Genomic DNA, 21,155 nt, shown 5'->3' on the forward strand with positions numbered 1-21,155 from the left:
TCACTTCATGAAAATACATGCACACTTGATTGCTCTTGTTTCAATAATTCATACATTGATAGCATGCTATATGTTTGCAAGAATGGGGATGATCTCTTGATTCACATTCTTCTGTGGATTATATACTATTAATTGGAAACCATGAGATGCATACTACAGCCTTGAGGGCTGAATTGTAGCATGCATTTGATATTATAGATCTTGGCCATTTGCACTATTGTCTTGGTATTCAATTCACTGCAATTGAGGAGAGCATTGTTTTGTGATAATCTACATACATTAGGTAGCTCCTTGGGCATTTTCAAACATGTGATCGCAAGCTTATCTCTACACTGGTTGAGACAGGCCACATGTTTATATTTGGGGATGCAAGAGATCCATTTGATGCTTCTCCCTATCAATAGGTTGTGGGATGCTTATTGTACTTGTGTAATATACGACTGGATATTTAGTAGGGGTTTCTCAGTTGGCATGCTTCATGCACATCCTTGGCACTAAGCATGGGCAAGTAGTAAAACTTTTCTTTTGTTATCTTAAAGACACTCAGTTGTTGGGCCTCTTCTATCCCAGAGGCACTTCTCTTTGCGTGCATGCATTCTCAGATAGTGATATTGATTGGTTGTTTGAACTAGTGATAATTGTTTCATGCTTGGTGATTCATGCATCTCTTGGCTAAGCAACTGGTCTACAGTGACCACGTCTAGCTATGAAGTTGCATATAGGGCAGCATTTACAGCTACATTGGATTGCATATGGCTCATATGCCTTTAGGTTGATCTCAGTGTGGGACAATGGCTATCCACTTTTATCTATACTGACATTTAGAGTGCCATATCAATTGTGAGGAACCCAATGTTTCATGCTTGCACTAAGCACATTGAGGTGTATTATCATTATGTCAGAGAGAGGTTCCATGCAGGGGAGAGTGACTTGGTTTATGTCCCTACATTTTGGATAACTTGGTAGATTTAGCTCTTTCGAGAGAAACCTTTGAAGCCTTCCGCAAGGCTTTAGGGTTATTACATAGTGACTTGGAATGGCCATTTTCTAGTTTGCAATCCCAGTTCCAGCCTATTCTCAAACCGTTCCAATCTCGTCCCCTTGTTAGAGCCTCCTCTGATGGTGACAAGGAATGTCAATTCTAGTCCCCATCCACGTTCCTATTCCCAAAACCCGTCCCATGTCACTAGGGGTTATTTACCATTTGGAGATTGATCTGCCATTCCCTGCATGCGCTTGCATCTCTCACTGTTGGGGGGCTTTGTTACACTTATTGTGTTGCTATATTGTTCTGGTGTGAATGGTTCCTTATACACGAGCACATTTTTTCCCTTGTGTAAACACCTGTTTTTGAATGTGGTATTTAATACCTTAGGGATTGTCCTTTCATTCTATTCTCACATCAGTGGATGTGGCATTCCAATACCCTATTCTTTCTTGTTGTTCATAGTTCATTGTGAATGTGTATGTGTGTGCAGGCTGAGCATTGACCTAACAATTTTGAGTACTGATATTGAAAGTTTTTGAACCGCATATATTGTGATTTTACAATCTTTGGTAGTGTCATGTATGCTCATTAAATCTCTTCTTATTTTACACATATACTGAGTTCAGGTGTTTTTGGTATAGAGGTTCAAGTTACAGATGTATTATGCCTTCATATATGTCTAATATAAAAATATTCCTAAAAAGATATGAAATTTGTCTCCACGATTTGCACTTTGGCTTTAGGCTGAAATTCTGTTTTGCGGTTCTAAAATGTGTTTATGTTTCCCCGTTTCCCCCTTTCTGAGACTCTTGGCAACTATGCGGAGTTGAAGATCGGGGTGGCTGAGGGTGACAATAGGTGACATTGAAGGTGATGATGATTTGCATCACAAGTGGTAGCCTAGATGAACAGTTGGTGCATGTTGGAGTTATTGGAGAGATGTGTTATAGTGTGAGAGAGGGGGAGACAGGTCACAGCAGCTGCATGTATCTTTGTATTCTTATACCATTGTTCGATATTCAAGTGTGAGAGTAAGGAACAATAGTTATGGCTGATGGAACTCCGAAAGAGAGAGAGGGAGAGCGAGAGCGAGAGCTGATATAATATAACATAACAACTCACTACGAAAAAAAAAAGAGAGCAAGCTGATGATTATGTTGGTTGGACTTTTTTTACAAGAACTAATGGTTGCTATGGGGGTTTTGGCTGTCTGAGGACTAATGTCATACATACTATCAGTCAAGGTGGGATTGCACTATACTGATGTCATACGTGCTATCCCATGTTGAGTTTACTGGATAAGATTGTGTCAGATATAGACATTGTGGATCTCACCCTTCCTAGTAGTGCGAAGTTTGTCGGTCAATCGTTGGCTGATGACTCTTTCATGTTTCTAAGGGATGAGGAAAATAATGCAACTAAAGCTGCGGCTGCTTTTGGTCTTTGTTTGCACTACCATAAAGATCACATATTAATATTCAAAAATCAATTCTCATCAACTGTATGGAAAGAGATTTGATTGACTCGGGATTCTAAGGCAGGATTACTCCCTTGGACTAATAAATCTTAGGATGAATTGGTGCAATCAATTTGATTTATGCTCTGGAAGAAACAAGGAAATTGTTTACGTCAGACATGGGTGTCTTGGGACCATCTCACTACTCCAAAGCTTATGGGTGGGGCTGCTCTTTTGGATGTCAAGAAACACACGCTGGCTTTTGGATTAGGTCCTTTATAGGGCATTTGTTTGGAGCAGTGCATATTGCGAGACCTTTTATTGAGAAGGTGGGATTTGTCATAGCAATACACATATTCATGCCTCTTAACGGTATGTTTTAGATTCTACTTAGAGAATAAAATGTCCTATGTCAGTTTTGTTATCACACTTGATCTCTTCTTGGCAAGAGCTGTTGTCTTTTACTTGTTTGCACCCATCTGAGTCTGGACAAAATGCCAATTCCTTATGAGCTGAAGTGTTGGCTATTTCTAGGTTGCTGCACTGGCCAGATAAATCATCGTTTAGAAAGAAGCTGAATAGAATGGTATGTTTAAGTCTTCGGACAGTGGGAGATTTTGCTATTCCTCACCAGACAACTTTGTTCACACATGGAGGTGTTAAATAACTAACATCGATTAAGCAGAATCTGATGTAGAGCAGCAGTAGCAGCAGAATGCTTGGTGGTGTCATCATCATCATCATCATCCATCGCCCCCTGTTCACACACAGAGGTGTTAAATAACTGAGATCAATGAAGCAGAATCTGATGCAAAGCAGCAGTAGCAGCAAAACTCAGAATTGCAGGTGGAGAACACCAGCAAACTAGAGCAGTAGGGAGTCAAAGAGCAGCAGCTGGACAGATTATGATGGTTGTAGCAGACTTAGAAGACTTCCAAGCAGTAGCAGCTGAAATGATCAGGATGAGCTGGCAGCAGAATGCAGATGGAGCCACGTGCAGGCTGGTATCAGCTGATGGAGGGCTGTGGAAAGGCTGGGCACAGCTTCATGAACAGGTGGTGATGGCTGGTAGCCTGGCAGCAAGGGCACCTCCTGATAGTGTAGATGAGGGTAGAATAATGATTGTGGCGATTGTGGGCGGAAGGGATAAAGAGTGGTGTGCAAATTGAGTCCCTTTTAGAGAACATGTTGGAGCCAGAAAGTCTAGAGTGCCATAAAAACTGTCTAAAGTGTTGTATGAAAATGGCCAAAATGCCTTTTTGTGGCTGTTTTAATGAGCCGAACTCTACAAAATATGTTAATTAGGAGGCAAGTTTGATAGCTCACACTTTGCTGGTAGTCCTTTTTCAGAAAAGGCTCTTGGTGTTGCTTGCCTTTTGCAACTGAGACAAGGTGCTTGTGCACCCCAAATTTTGGTAGGTCCTCAAACTGAAGGAACATGGCTGGTTTGGTGCAAGGTAGGTGTCCATAGAGGGCATGCCATAAAAGACCCATCTCAGAGGATGATCTCCTTGCTGCTAGGTCTGAGCTGATACAGTCCAGATTCCACTACTTATCCAAATTCTGATTTTGTGAATGGAGCCATGCTTGCTAGAGCTGCAGAGCTCTTTGTGCACAAACCCAAGACACCCAAAGGAATGAGGAATTCTGCTAATAACCACAGCAGTCAAAAGAGACCAATGTATAGAAGATGAAACTACTTTATGTATGTGAACAGTTACTATATTTTTTAGCGCTTTATGACACATCTATTTTCTTTTCAGCAACCGCATGCATTTCCTAAAATGTCTTTGTTGCGCTTGCTTAAGCTTTTTGGTCAACACTATTTGTTATATTCTCAGTAGATGCATGCTACCTGGAGTCTTTTAACTTTGGTCAGTCTACTATTTTTCTAGGTGTAAATTACAGGTTCGGGTATAAGGCTGCAGGTGATGCATCTGATCTTGTACAGCTATGTCGCAAGTTTGATCTTGAAGTCTTCATCATGGACCCTGTCATGGACGAAGTGGATAAATCAGGTCAGCTATTCAGGGGGCTTGAAGACCAGAGCACCCGGGAAAAGGGGCAAGTATCCTCCACTCGTGTTAGAAGAGCACTCAGTATTGGTGATATGGAGCGTGTTGCAAATCTCCTTGGTCGAGAGCATCGTGTGCTTCTAGCCCTAGACAGTTGCAGTGTTGTCTCCAGTACTCTGTGTGTTCCAATCTCCAATACATTGAATCAGTTGCCTGGACAAGGGTTATATAAGGCAAGGCTATCCTTGCAACCGACTGAAAAGGAAGAGACAAGTAAGGAATGGGGTGAGTCAGGGGAGGTAAAGATTGGGGAAGGCCGTGTGCTGTTGAGAGGATTGCAAAGTACGGACTTTAATGTAAATGGACAGAAGTACGTTGCTGTGGATTTTCAGCATAAACTTTCTGATTGTATAACTTGATCGATTTAAGCACACTTTGCTTTGTTGCAAAAGGTATAAGCCCTAAAATTCCATCAAAGTGAATTCATATTCTTTGCTGAAATAATATTCTTAAGGCATACATCCATGAAATTGAGAAGTTTGATACAATTTGTAGGCACACAGATGAGCCTCCATGAAATTGAGAAGTTTGATACGATTTGTAGGCACACAGATGAGCCTACCTTTATGCATATGCATACATGTATTGGGCTTGCGTATTGGTAAACTGTATTTGCAGGAAATTTCTCTTAAGTAGTTAAAGGGGATGATTTACCAGTTAGAAAAGCAATGAGTTATTGAGTGTAACTTTTTCCAATCCTTGCATAAGAGTTGAGAAACTTAGTAGACAAGTTAAGCCTTGAGAAACTAAGTAGCTAAAACCAACTTTCCTTCTCCTCGGGGAGGGTGGTAATAACTTGTAATTGTTGGCTTCAAAACTCGCACTCCTTGCAGTATCTCTTTAGTTTTAATTGCAAACAGATGGATTATAATTGAGATTCTTTAATCTCCTTTGCTAGTCGAAGTGCTTGTTGGTGTATAATAAGCTTACAAACCAATTTGTCTCTTGGTTTTCTTGGGGATTGGCATTCGTCTCGCTCCTTGAGACAAATTGAGTCCCATTGAGTCTCAAATTCAATATTGATTGGTTGGTCACTTGAATCTCCATGAAATTCCTTACTTCCATCTGTTGGAATTGAAGTCCTAGGTCTTTCAATTTGAGTACACTTCTCGAGGTAGTTGTTAAACTCTAATTTCTTTTGTAAAATAAGATTTACAATAGAGATTAATCAAAATCTCCATCTTCGATAATTCAAATAATTGGATTTTATTGAGATAACTTGAGAAATGACTATAGAATAAGGTAGAATATTGTAGAGAGAACTTTAGAGTTTCATTGTGAATTGTGCCTCAAGTGTTGTCATCTATAGGTTGGGGTTAATTTTGATTGTTGATAGCTCTTTGTCTAGAGTAGTCTCTTGTTGTTTGGACTCCTTTAACATATGTTGTTTGTACTTGGAGGGCTCATAATTGTTGTCGCTTGTTGTAGGAGATGTCTTTGATGATTGTAGATTACTTGAATAGTCTCTCCTCTCATTGCGTTCTTTTGACTCAAAATGGTTGGAATAGTTTTTTAACCACCCTTTAACAACATTTTTTACTTACATAGACGAGTTTTACTAAGTGGGAATTTTGTAATCTTATTTTTCAACATTATCTAGCTTAATAAATTACTTTTTAGAATTTTTAATTTTAAAATTTGATTTTATAATTTTTATGTACTTAAAAATAATTTCATAAGTCAATATTTAAATTGGTTAGGTTATTTGGTTTTCCAAGTATCATTGAGTAGTTATTAGCCTTGAGATTAAGATTAATTGATTAATTGATGCTTATTTTTTAATATTGCTAACGATATTAATGACCAATAAATTAGACTTGGTCAAAATTTGACACTAGATATCACTTAGTACATGCTAGACAACTTATTCCAAAATTTACCCTTAGTATCAATTGATATCTTGGGGTCTTAGGTTTCACATTGTGAAATAACTAACATGTATCTCACATGTTGATTAAAGAGTCAATTCTAAGAGGTTGAGAAAACATGTAGTTTACAAGACTACGTTCATTTGAGACCTCTTAACTAGATATTTTTGAATATCTAATGGGGGTTAATTATCAGTGCTAGTCTCTTGGTTCATGTTGGTCTCAACAAAACTTGTAATTTAAGGGATTTCTCATTATGAGACTTCATAACAACTATATCTTAACTCCTTCTCTTGTACTTTTGTGTCCCTCCTTTTCTTTGATTGGTTCCATGCTTTGGTAACTTAGATACAAATTTCTACAATGTAAATATTCTCCATCGATCCCATTTTGGTTCTCTTGGGTCCATATATTACGTGTAGTTAAAATTTTGGTGAATATATTGGTACTCCTTAATATTATTAGTTGCCAAGAAACAAGGTGGTCTTAACATATAAAAAAATTCATGTAAAATACTTTGATTTTTGGTGATGACAACTTATTTGAAATATGGCTGCTTCCAAATTATTTGGTCTTTAGATCGAATGGGGCAAATGAGTTGGCAAGTGCCTTAGTCGTTGATGTATCATATGGTTGTTTACTATGTACATTGAAGAAACATCTTTGCAGGCAAGAAAAACGCAATATGTGAGCATCTAAAAACTTTAAAGATGTCTCCTTTTAGGAAACAAGGTTCTCACAACATAATGATGATATTTACTTTGTGAAAAAATGGTTCCATGAATTATGTTGATAGATTGATAGTCAAAAAAGTGCCACAAATAACATTGGTAGCATTGCTCTCTATTTGTGACTTGTTGAACTCTATGTAAGTTACTTTATCTATAGTAGGTGAAGGTACCAATCTTTAAAAAATGATGATACAATTAGTAAATTGTGTGTATGGCCCATCAAGTGTTGTCTTGGATATTAATAAGTGCTTCTTTCTCTATGGTCACATTATAATCGATTCTACAAAGAAGATTACAAGGGCAAGTTATATGAACATACATATGAAATGTATTTTGGATTCCATTTTAGGCCCTTTGAGATGTGCGAACTCAACTTCGAGAGGAAGAATCCACGAGTCCTAGGAAATAAGAAAGAATTTCATCTTCTTTGCTTTCCATTTGTTTATACTAAAAGAAGTTTTCCTCTTCATAGAGTGTCAACACATCTTAAAGCCATTCATACAATGTTCAAGGAGGGAGGTACCTTATTGGCCAATAATAATCTTAGGTTGTAGATCTTATGTCAAGTTGGCACTGAAAGACGGCTTTTAGCAAGGTTGGAGTTCAGATGAGGATTGAAAAAACCCATGTATTCTCGTTTTCATCTTCATTTTGCAATGTTGGTGGTGGTATAAGTTAGATTGATAAGTGAAGCAACATCCTTTAGCTCTCAACATCACTCACGTTGGATTGTGCAGACTAAGGATGTCTAACCTTGAAGCACCTTGCTTATCCATATCCATCCCATCCACCCCATAGGAATCTTGAGGACCCAAGCATCATATACATGATATACTAGGGATGAAGCTACTATTATTGATCTATAACACATACAATGATATGAGTTTTTGGATTAGCCTAATCTAGCTAGTTCAATTACCATGATCTCTCTCTTTTACAAAATAGTGAATTCTTTAAAGCTTCTCATATTAGTGCTTTGAACGATCTTTGTGGTGGTGGACCATTTTATATATTGATGATTATCATTACAATTCTTTTTATCATTGGGTCTTCATTGCTTGCAGAAATAAATGATGGGGCATTGTGGTTACACAATTTGCAAATTGCATAGATTTGCGAAATGTAGAGTTGCTGGCAACACATCATATTGTGGGGGTTGCATTATTGAAATAATTTTTGTTAGAGTTGCATTGCTTAACATTGGCACAATTTAGAATATTAAACTTTTACCATGACAATGTATTATCTTTATCTTGTAGAGGTGAAGCATTCTCAAGTATGAATGCTCTTTAAGTGAGTGTAGAGTGAGCACATATCTATTTGTAGGTTATTCGTTCAATCTCATTAGCATATGCATGCTCTATGTAAGATTCATATAGAGACCTGGGGGTGGGTATCTTTCTTGCAAAGCTACCACAAAGGTAGCCCCACCTTTACTTTTAGTGAGCCATCTTCTCCCTCAATACAACTATGATTATGTAAGAAGAGAAGCCTCCTTTCTCTTGTCTTGTATCCTTCTTGTCATTAACATTAGGATGCATACATATCCAAACCACAACACAAGTACTGTTGGGGTAAAGGCCAATAGCCAATAGCAAGCATTCTCGAGTATGAATGCTCTTTAAGTGAGTGTAGAGTGAGCACATATCTATTTGTAGCTTATTCGTTCAATCTCATTAGCATATGCATGCTCTATGTAAGATTCATATAGAGACCTGGGGGTGGGTATCTTTCTTGCAAAGCTACCACAAAGGTAGCCCCACCTTTACTTTTAGTGAGCCATCTTCTCCCTCAATACAACTATGATTATGTAAGAAGAGAAGCCTCCTTTGTCTTGTCTTGTATCCTTCTTGTCATTAACATTAGGATGCATACATATCCAAACCACAACACAAGTACTGTTGGGGTAAAGGCCAATAGCCAATAGCTATGCAAGCACCCCTTGTATAAGTACACACTCTATAGTGACATGTAAGTGAAGATAACAAATAGTAATGGTACCATTCATTATACCCAAAAAACTCTCTCATTGGCTTCTCTCTCTCAACCCTCTTTCACTCTCTAGCTTCTTGTCGTATCCCACCATTGCTTTCCTTTCAACTAGTATCAGAGCAATATTCTTGGGAACTCATATTGAGGAGCATGAGGAGTGAAGCTTCATCGTGTAGATTGAGGACTTGACATTTTTCTTTGAAATTGATACTTGTTGTTCGTATATTGATAGAGGCTCCAGCTTGCTCCAATTTGAGGAGCCATTGAGGCTTGATTTGGAGGTTTCTATAGCTTGATTTGGTTACATTTGAATAGTGATTGGAATTATTCTCATCACGAAGCTCTACATCTAGGTCAAACATGTGTTCCATCTTGAGGAGCCATTGAGGCTTGATTTGGGGTTTCTATAGCTTGATTTGGTTGCACTTGAATAGTGGCTGGAATTGGGGGTTTCTATAGCTTGATTTGGTTTCACTTGAATAGTGGCTGAAATTAAAGTAGAACAGCTTGGTCTTGGATGCTTGAGAATAGGTTTTGGTATATGCCTTTGATGTATGCAAGAATAGGGTGTGCTTAAGTAGGGGGCACCTTGCCATTTGAAAGAAGGGGTCTACTTGCCAAAAGTATAGGATTAAGTAGGGGTTTCAGAAAGGCCCTTAAGCATGAGGTTTGCTACGGTCTGTATTAATAGAGAGATATAAAAAGAGAGAGACTTGATGGTTTGTTGAGATAGTGATGTCTATGGGTTACACTGCTTATCATTTGAATACCTTAGGAGGTTGTTTATGATGAAAAGATCTATGTTGATGCATTTTGGTGATTCATGTTGCTCACACAATTTTCCTATAGTTTTCCATGTTTTAGAAGCTATATAGCATCTATTTTATAATAGAAACACTTTTTTATAACCTTTGGATTAAGATCGATTGAGTTAGAACTGCTTTCATACTAAAAAAACAAGACACATGTGCTTTTATAGGTATTTTCTAGCTGTTCGGGTAAAGGCGCTTGTGCCTACATTGTTCATGTATTCACTACACTGATAGTATCCGCACACCTGTACAATGTAGGTGGTGGGCGCCCATCACTGCTACTTCATTCTTTATTCTTTCAATGATACCTATACATTGTGACTATTGGAGTTCTCAGATCATGAGTCTATGCCTCTCTTTCTCTCCTACTTCTTTTACTATAGCTCTTGCTTCCGCTCATATGCTTCAATGTAGGGCTCAACCCCCTTCAATTGGTATCAGAGCCATCATTGAGGAGCTTCACTTGTCATTGCTTCAGCCTATGACAATACCTGTAGTTGGTTGTTTCAAGACAGCCATGGTTTCCCCTTCTCAAGGTATGCTATGATCTTAACTTGCTCTATGGTGGTTTGATCCTACTTTAGGACATTCTAAGGGTTACTTTTAGCATTGGTTAAGCTCCATTTGAGCTTAGCATAACCAACACACACTCTAGTTGATCAGGTGCAGTGTATGCATTTTTCCAGCACCCTATCATGGACTTCGAGGTACACACTCTCTTGTGTAGCCTTTAGCACTTAGATAATACACCTTGGCATTGGACAAAGGCTCTTGGCATTGCAAACTTGGATTTGAGAACCACATTGAAGTAATATACTTTAGCCATTCCCTATATGAATAGGGCAACATGTTGTCACAAACCAATGACATCCATATCTCTACTTGTTGGTGCTCAACATTGATGTTGATGCTACTACAACTTATGTACTGACGTTGGATCATTGGAGTATGGTTGGATGATGTCTTGAGGTACTCTTGGCTTGAATTCGAGCCTGCATTGGATCCATTTAACAATCATTTTCATTGTTTTACATAGTTTTTCACAACATACTTTGAAGGTGAAAGCTTTATGCCTATCATGTATTGATGTCATTCGGCAATGCTACTTGCTTACAATGATGCTTAGCATTGAGCTACATGCCTGGATGCGATTATGGTTTGCTTTGGTATTTGGATTTGAGCTAGGCTACATGTCTTTTGAGCATTGAGCTACATGCTCTAGTTTGGCTTTAGTGATTACGGACTTGAGGATTGGCTATACGTATTCCTCCTAGATGTATAGTCTTGATGCATATTAGCTTCTTGATGCTTATGTACTTCATGTATTGAGCTTGAATCCTTGTCTATCATTTGGTTTTGCTGCAATGGGAGCTACCTAAAACTTGGATGTTTACATAGAGCTTTGGATTTATGCAGTTAAGCTTAAGCTTACTTCATTGAGACAGTGGGACTTTCATCTAATCTATATGCTCTCTGGATGCTACTTGCATTGAGCTTCTTTACACTTGCTCAATCAATTGTGTATCTAGTAGTTCTCTTTCGTTATCTTTGAGACCTACTATATGCATGATAGTTATGCCCACTAGATGTATCTCTCTCTGACACATTGTGTTTTATAGTTCTTGGTACTAGTTGCATGCTCAGTCTCCCTACTAGTTGTAGGATATACTTGTCAATTGAACTTTGGATTTTCTCAGTTGATTGCTTAAATTTGCCTTTAGATTCATTGATGCCATTATTTTCAGTGTGCTATAATTGTAGGTTTATGTATCATCCATGAGGCCAGATGATTTGACTCAACCATCATTTACTAGCAGTTAGTAGAGATCACAACTCATTGCTAATTTCATCTATTTAGACATTGTCTTAGTCTCGATTTTGGCATGTTTTGTTATCATTTACAACAACCTATTTGTCTTGGATAGTGCTTTCATTTATTGCATTATGGATGGTGGATCAAAGGACACTACTATTTATTATTGACAAACTGGATGGTACTTATTGTAGTTATTTGAAGGTACAAGTATGGCAAGTTTTGGTGTAAAAATTAAAAATTAATCCATTGAGACATGATGGTGTCAAGCGCAAACACTTTGATGCAGAGGATTGGGCCGAATTAGATGAGTTATGTAAATCTACAATCATTTTGTCACTCTCTAAGTAGGTTTTCTATAATGTTGTCTCCAAATTGATTGCTTGATATTTATGAGACAAGATTTGTAATGTCTATAACAAGCAGAGCCCTACCTCTGAAATGTATTGGCTCAAGCAACTCATGAACCTTTATATGAAGGAGGGGCCTTCCATGCCCACCCACTCAAATGAGTTTCATTCTATTTTCAACCACTCGTCTTCGGTTGTAAGGGATTGACTTTAAGGATAATCTTCCTCCCTTGTTCTTGTTGGTTACATTGCCTGAAATCTTGGGACACTTTTTGTACTGTTATGTGTGTAAATATGCATGTTGATGGGCTGAAGCTGCAAGATGTAGAGGGTACATTATTAAATGAAGAAACTAATAAAAAGAATGCTAATGCTTCTTTTAGCTCTCATGCTTTTACAGTTAGAGGCAATAATGCTAAGATTAGTAATGACCGCCGTGGAAGAGACTCTCAAAAGTGGATAGTCTCACAGTAAGTTCTGTGGCTGTAAGTCTGCATTGACTTGTCATTATTGTAGGAAGTATGATTATATTCGGCTATAGTGCCATAAAATGTGTGATGACAAGCGCAAGGAAAAGGGAAAGGGTAAAGTGCAGGAAAATAATGCTGATCACATTGTTGTCCCTAGCAAGTCCAATGTTAAGATTGAAGAGATTAATGTTGTACAGAATGATTTTGATAATTATTACATACTTGCAGCTTCTTCTCTTGATGTTTTATAGTTGACTGATGCCTTGTCTACCAATGCTCAATATTGGCTGCTCGATTCAAGGGCTTTATTTTATTGTTGGAGTTAAAGGCACCTCCGCCTCGCCGCCCGTGTATTACTACACTAATAGTACCCGCCACTGCATACTAATAGTTGACTGATGCCTTGTCTACCAATGCTCAATATTGGCTGCTCGATTCAAGGGCTTTATTTTATTGTTGGAGTTAAAGGCACCTCCGCCTCGCCGCCCGTGTATTACTACACTAATAGTACCCGCCACTGCACACTGCAGGGCAGGCGTCCGCCAAAGTCACTTATTCTTTATTCTTTTAGTGACAATTTGAATAAAGGAAGGCCCGCCCACACATTGTGGTTGTTGGAGTTCCCACTTTTGAGTCTCTCTCTCTCTCTTGGCTCTTGCTTTCCATCCGCCATAGCTCTTACCGCCAAGTTTCTTCCTCCTGGGTTCCAGTTCCCTTTCAACTGGTATTGGGGCTTGCCCAGCATTCTCTTCAGCTCGGATTTGAAGAGCTTCAACCCGAGCTTCAATGGCAGCCATGGCACCTTCATTTGCAGGTATGTTTTGATCTCCCGCCTCCTCCCCGTGCTTCGAGACCTTTATCAGCTTCTTCTCGGGCTGCATTGGAGCCCCCTCGACATTGGTGTATGCATTGGTTCATGGATATAGGGTGCTTATTACTGGAGATTTGAATGATCATATCGATGTATTTGGAGGTTGTCAAATGCTTCTTCTTGGTTTCAGAATGCTTTTGAGCCTGGATTAGGCTCCGACTTGGTCGTTCTTCACTGGCATTTGGTTTCGGTTGGCATGCTTTGGACCGGTTTATGCCTATTGTCACTGCTTGAAATTTAGGCTTCTTGAATATGTGCTTTGGTCAGATATGGATGCCACTTGGTTTGCCCATGCTTGATAGTTACTTGGAGCTTCGTCTTTGGATGTATTTGAGCATTTTGGATCTACTGGACATTACATTTGGTTGTTAGTTACATGCTCTTTGAATGCTTTCAGGCTTATGCTTTACGGGTCTGAGATAGCTTGGGATTTATGCTCCGTATGTACCCTACTGGGATTTGGCATGTCTGATGCTATGTATTCGATGTATTAGAGTGGTTCTTGCTCTCTTTGCATTTGACTTTACTTCTAGTGGGAGCCTCTTGGTATATTCGGATGTACACAGAGTCTTATTTACACTTGAGCTTGAGCTTATGGGACAGTTACATACATTTGCTCTCTTGAGAGCTTTATGTCTGCAGTTAGTCTGTAGTGGGCTGATTTGATACGCCCACTGGAGCAGGCACCTATCTCTGTCACAGGTTTGTCAGTTTTGTATGCATCTTGGATGGTTTTATGTATTGAGCTTCTTGCTCTATCAGTTGTGCTTGTGCTTGGTCTCTTATCTTACCCCGAGACCCATTATATGCATGACTTCTAGACCTATGAAATGTCTCTTGCTTGACAGGTGATTGGTTTGACAGTTCTTGGTACCTTCTTACCCCTGGACACTCACTGTTGGATGTATCTTGCTACCTGGCAATTGCAGTGATATATGTATAAGTGATTGCTTCATTTCGGGACAATTTCACATACTGTTGTCCTTTATTACAACAAGCTGAAATATGCAAAATTTGAGCACTTCTATGAGGGTAATGCTTACTATTTGATGTTATCTTGGTCATATTTGGTGGACATGTGCTTCTCTTGGTGAAATCCACTCTTTCAGCTAGTTTTAGCAGTGGTTTTAGTGCATTTTCTGCTAATTACAGCAACCTGCAATTTTACTTTTTTGCTGTGATTTGGGACAGTATGACTGGTCATCTAAAAGATACAGCTCTCTTTAACATTGCCAAGTTGGATGGTACCAACTATGGGTATTGGAAGTCCCAAATATGTAGGTTTTGGTGCAGAAATTGCAGATTAAACCCTTGCGTTTCAAGGATGTTACACAGAGGGAGTGTATTCATAAAGTCCTTGAGTGCTTTTGCATGCAGGATGTTAAACTTAATGGCTGTCCATTACCTTCTCATGTGAAGGTTTCACAAGCCGATTGTCCACAGACAGATGAGCAGAGGGCCAAGATGGCCAAGATTCCCTATGCATCAGCCGTGGGTAGCCTTATGTATGCCATGATAGCCACTCGTCCAGATATTGCTTTTGCAGTTGGGGTTGTGGCACGTTATATGGATACACCTGGCAAGAAACATTGGGATGCCGTGAAGGGTATCATGAGGTACCTGAAGGGCACAACAGATATGTGCCTTTGTTATGGCAGCCAGGATACAGCAATGGTGGGGTACACTGACTCTGATTATGCAGGACATGCAGATAGTAGGAAGTCCACTTCTGGCTATGTGTTCACTTATGCTAGAGGGGCTATCTCTTGGATGTCTAGGGTGCAAAAGCCCTTTCTACTATAGAGGCCGAGTATATTGCAGCCAGATAGGCTTTCAAGGAGGCTATCTGGTTAGGCCGTTTGATTGCTAACCTTGGTATGACACATGCTATGCCTATACTGCATTCGGATTCCATGAGTGCCATTCAGTTTGGTGTTCCATGTGAAGACAAAACAAATTGAGGTGAGGTATCACTTCATTCATGAGGTCATTGAGGATAGGTCTATTGACCTTGTTAAAATTCCGATTGAGCAGAATCCTGTAGACTTGCTCATGAAGAGCCTCACTACCGAGCGCTTTGCCTTCCTTAGGAGATTGATGGGCATTGGATGAGATGACTTATTTTTCCTCATCCTGTTGTACATGTGTACATGTTGTACTGTCTTTTCTTTTTTCTCTCACTAGGGTAGATTAGCTTTTAAGTGGGAGGTTGTTGGGGGTAAAGGCGCCTCCGCCTAGCCGCCCGTGTATTACTACACTAACAGTACCCGCCACTGCACACTGCAGGTGGCGGGCGCCCGTCACAATCACTTATTCTTTATTCTTTTAGTGACAGTTTGAATAAAGGAAGGCCCGGCTACACATTATGGTTGTTGGAGTTCCCACTTTTGAGTCTCTCTCTCTCTCTTGGCTCTTGCTCTCCATCCGTCATAGCTCTCACCGCCAAGCTTCTCTTTCTCCTAGGTTCCTCTTCCCTTTCATTTATATTAATCCTCATCAAGTGTGGTCTCACTCCTATCATAGTATGATGTGATTTGTTAGATTGGGCAATGACTTGGTATTAGATATTATTAGTATTGAAGATGTCTAGTTGCAGTTTGCTTTAGGTAGTGTCTTTACTTTACATGATGTACACCATGTTCCGAATTTGAGTAAAAGCCTACTTTCTATTGGACAGTTAGATGATCCATGTCATGTTGTATCCTTTGGGGATTCCTCATGGAAGATTAGTTGTGGGAATCTTGTCCTAGCACGATGTGCCAAGTTTAGCACTCTTTATTCCTTACTTGTATTAGGGTTGATCGACCATGTTTGTCTAGTGGCTACAATATCACATGTATCATTATGGCATCATCGCCTTGGACAGATGCCATTAAAAGGAATAAGAATACTTACGTGTTTATAGTATCTTTAGTCCCTTGACTATAAATATTTTGATTCTTGTGACCATTGTATGTATGGTAGGCAGACTTATGGTTCGCATAAGAAGTTTGATATTATGTGTATGGGTGATCCTCTAGCTCTTGTTTATTCTAATATTTTTGAACATATGCCTTGTAAGTCATTAGGTGGTGTGAAGTATTTCATTACTTTCATTGATGATTACTCACATAAGGTTTGGGCATATTCCATAAAGCAAAAATCAAAAGTCTTGGCTGTGTTTCAATGTTGGCTTGCTTTTGTTGAGAACTAGTTTGTTGAAATGCTTATACGATTTGACAATGGAAGAGAGTATGTATCTAAAGACTTTGAGTACTTCTGTGATGAGAGGGACATTAAGTGTGAGAGGACCACCTCGTACATCCCACCCGTGCACTACTCTTGATTATTAGGTTGCAAAGGATGTATGGTTTGGAAAGATTCCATCATATGCTCATTTACATGTCTATTTGGCTGTGAGGCTTTCTGCCATGTTCCCAAGGACAAGTGCAATAAGCTAGATTTTAAGTCTGTGAAATATATATTTCTTGGTTATGGAGATGCAAGTGAGATGGGCTATCGCCTATGGGATCCATGCTTGGAAGGTAATCCATAGCCATGATGTTGTTTTCCATGAGAATAAAATATATAAAAGCAGCTTGAGTAGGTCTTTGAGATATGCAACATGATAGTTTAGGAGGAGTCTCCTGCTACTGTATAATGAACTAGATAGCATGCACCAATTAATTTTGTAGTGGCCCAAGACCATGATGTTAGATAGGATGTATAAGTCCCACAGCCTTTTTTAAGATAGTCTACTAGAGATAGATTAGTCTGTGCTCTCCATGGATTATATTATGGTGACAGATGTTGGTGAGTCTCTTACCTAGGATGAAATCATTCGTAAGCAAGAGCATGGTATTGACTTTGATGGGGTCTTCTCTCTCGTAGTCAAGATGACTACCCTATACTTGGTTTTGGCTTTGGTTGCACAACTAGATCTAGATCTCTATTTGATGGATGTCAAGACAACTTTCTTATATGGGGACTTGCATGATGAAATTTATGTGCAGTAGCCTAACGACTTTGAGGAAAAAGGCAGGAAAAACCTAGCGTGCAAGTTGAGAAAGAGCCTTTATAGCCTTAAAGCAGACACCTAGGGAATGGTACCACAAGTTCGATGCTTTCATGCATTGACATGGATATATCCATAGTTATATGGATTTGTGTTTATACACAAAGAAGGCCCATAATGGTAGTGTTATGACTTTGGGAATATATGTGGATGATATGTTGATTGCTGGGAGTGCTTATGATGAGGTTGAGACCTTGAAAGCTCATCAGCTCAAGTAGAGCTTTGAGATAAAAGATATGGGACAAGCCTCACATATTCTTGGGATACGTATCACATGTGATCTCTCGAAGAGGCTCGTTTACTTGTATTAGAAGGAGTACATCTAGAAGGTTCTTGAGCAGTTTCATATGCATGACATTAAGCCTATTGGTTGTCCTTTACCTTCTCATGTGAAGGTTAGTTAGGCCAATTGTCCATAGTTTGATGAGTAGAAGGCTGAGATAGCCAAGATCCCTTATGTATCCATAGTGGGTAGTTTGATGTATGCCATGATAGCTAGTCATCCTAACATAGCATTTACAATGGGAGTTATGGCATGCGGTAAGACTAAACCTAGCGGATGGCATTGGGATACAATGAAAGGTATCGTGAGGTACCTTAAGGACATATAGATATGAATATATGTTATGGTGGCTGTGATACAAGACTCAAGGGTACACTACCTTTGATTATGTAGGACATGTAGACAATAGAAAGTCTACCTCTAACTATGCCTTCACCTTTGCTAGAGGTGTTGCTTTTTGGATGTCCAAGGTGTAGAAATGCACGGCCTTATCTACTATAGAGGTAGATTATATTAGAGCCATTGAGGCTTGCAACGAGACTCTCTAGTTAGGTCTTTTGGTCATAGATATTGGTATGATTGATGTGGTTCCTACATTGTATTCAGATTCTATGAGTGCTATTTAGTTGGCCAAGAATCTGATCTTCCATACAAAGACAAAGCACATTGAGGTATGTTACCACTTTATCAAAGAGTTCGTTGATGAGGACAAGTCCATTGATCTTGTCAAGATCTCAACTGACCAAGATCTTGTAGATATGCTTACTAAAAGTCCCTTAGTAGAGTATTTTACCTTCCTTAGGAATATGATGGGTGTGGGATGAGACTACATCTTTCCTCATCTTGTTGTACTTTATGTACATTTGTACTTTGTCACTTTTTTCTTGTTCTCTTCTCACTAGAGGCACATTTTCCTTTAAGTGGGAGGTTATTGGAGGTAAAGGCACTTGTGCATATGCTGCCCATGTATTGACAACATTGCGAATACCCATACACTTGTACACTGCAGGTGTCCATAGCTGTCACTTCATTCTTTATTCTTTCAATTTCATTTGAACAAAGGTTGGTTACACATTTTGACTGGTGAAGTTTCCACATCTTGAGTCTCTCTCTTGCTCTTCTACTTCTTCCACCATAGCTCTTGCTTTTGCAGGCATGCTTCCACTTAGGGCTCATCCCCCTTGATTAAGAATTGAGAAATTCTAAGAGGATTAGTATATGTTAAAAGTACTTACCCTATTTTTATTGCTTTTATATTTGTGGTGGTAAGCACCTAGTTTTACAATTTTTGGTCTTATAGTTGACCATATCTTGGTTGCTTGGTGTGCATTTGTCTAAGTTTTGGACCCTTGATGTTATTTTACCCATTGTTTGGCTCTAGGGAGCACTCATATTGTTGTCAATTGGTCTCTTTTGACTTGGGGTTGACCATACTTTGGGGATTTTAATGTATGATATGACTTCTTTATCCACTTCTAAAAGTGCATTATTTAATATTGAAAAATTGGATGACACTTATTTTTATCCTTGGAAAGAGTCCATCTATAAATGTATAGCTTAGAAGAAGTAGGTAAAGCCAATTAAACACAAGGGTGTTCAGCCTTAGGATATGGATGTTGATATATGTGAAAAAAGAAGATGAGTTGGCATGTTTAGCTATCATGTTGACACACTCAAAGTCCATGTATTTTAGGAAAAGGCACAGAAGGTGGTGCATTTGGTGCATGGAAATAGCTTGGTGACTTGTATGTGAACTTGATTGGTTGAAAAAACTCATTGATCTTCGCATGGAGAAGGTGGCTTCTACATCCAATCTCAATGAGTTCAATACTATTTTCGACCAGTTGACATATTACAAGATCACCTTTCATGATTTGGTTAAGGCTATATTCTTGTTGGTCACCTTGCTTGAGAGTGGAGAGAACCACTAGTAACTCTACATCTATAGGTGTTCTTACTAGTGCTAATATTGATAGGAGTTTGCTCACTAAAAGTGAATAGAAAGAATAATGTAGGGCCAAAGAGCTCTAGTGTACTCATTGTGAGAGGAAGATCACATGCCAGGGGGAACTCTTGTGAGAGAGGTAAGTTAAGGGGAGTAAGTCATGCAATAAGAAGATATTGAATGCTTTTTTAAAAACAAGCAGGGATATATAAAGAATGATTGCTACAAGTGGAATAACAAAGAAAATTGAAGAAAGAAAAATAAAGACAATGGCAAAAAGGAAGAGAAGGGTAATGCAAAGATAAAAAAAATTAATATGTAGTGATGATGGATATGTTTTATATGTATCCTCGTTTGGTGATGTATCCTTGGTTGCCATGATAATGGTATACCATAGAAAATTCTTTTGGATTTTGGAGCATCATTCCATGTCACGTCACATAGAGAGTGGTCCATTACTTATGATACTGAGAAATGAGGATGTGTTTGTCTTTGTGATAACTATGTATGCACCATTATTTGTATTCGACATATATAATTGTCACTGTATTATGGATCTTTCTTTCTCTTGTGAAATATATGGCATGTTTTGGAGTCATTCGGACTGTAGTAAGAGTCTTAGTATACAATGGTTGTATGACTTAGGTTACATGGTGATCTTTGGAGATCATATATGGAAAATTTGCAATGGGCCTCTTGTTGTTGCCAAAGGGCCTAAATCTAGTTCTTTGTATCCTTCGTATATTTTTGGAGTTAAAAGATGATGTTGTAACTATCATTGAACAATCACATTTCTTTATGGCATTACTATTTGGGGCACATGACAATTATTGAAATGAAAGATTTACATTGTTTGAATTATCTTCCATGTTTGAACTTCTTTGAGCTTGGTTTATGTGAGCATCGCCTTTTTTTAAAATAAACTAAATTATTGCATAAGAGAGGTGATTAAAGTTTTTAGACTTAGTTGACAATGATTATTTGGGCATATATCCATGGTTTCATTAGGTAGAGATTTGTATTTGATCACTTTCATAGATAATGCCACAACGAAGGTTTGGGATTATCCTTTGTGTAAGAAGAGTGATGTGTTAGATGTATTTCAAAAGTTATTGGCATTTGCAAAGTATCAATTATAAAAAAAGCTTAAATGACTGAGAATTGATAATGGTGGTGATGACACTTCTTATAATTTTATGAACTTTGTGCTTGCCATGATAGTCAAAGAAAGTTGATAACTCATGAGAATCTTATTGAAAATGGTGTGTTTGTGAAGATGAATAGGACCATTTAGGAAAGGGTTTGCAGTGTGCTTTCTAATGTTGGTCTCAGTAGTACAGTAAAGGTAGTAGAGCATTTGATCAAGAGGTTTCCTAAAAATCCATTGGATAGTAGAATTCCAAGGAGTTATGGTTTGGAAAGAGGCCTAGTTATGGGTAACTTATGT

The 21,155-nt window shown here is 38.7% G+C and overlaps 1 protein-coding gene across 2 annotated transcripts in view; it reads left to right on the forward strand.

Moving 5' to 3' along the window:
* LOC148014305 (FAD synthetase 1, chloroplastic-like) overlaps nucleotides 1–5,063 on the forward strand; it is a 53,685-nt gene extending 48,622 nt beyond the window's left edge. Inside the window, exon 5 of one of the 2 annotated variants that reach the window (XM_087666174.1) lies at nucleotides 4,340–5,054. In XM_087666174.1, coding sequence (XP_087522300.1) covers nucleotides 4,340–4,878 — 539 coding nt within the window. In that variant the 3' untranslated portion in view covers nucleotides 4,879–5,054. Of the gene's footprint in view, nucleotides 1–4,339 lie in introns of both variants that reach the window. The other variant, XM_087666175.1, reaches the window with a different exon arrangement.
* Nucleotides 5,064–21,155: the final 16,092 nt, after the last annotated feature.

The sequence above is a fragment of the Lygodium microphyllum genome, chromosome 25, assembly GCF_053477565.2.
Source record: "Lygodium microphyllum isolate KBCC chromosome 25, Lygodium_microphyllum_v1.1.10, whole genome shotgun sequence".
Lineage (NCBI taxonomy): Eukaryota > Viridiplantae > Streptophyta > Polypodiopsida > Schizaeales > Lygodiaceae > Lygodium > Lygodium microphyllum.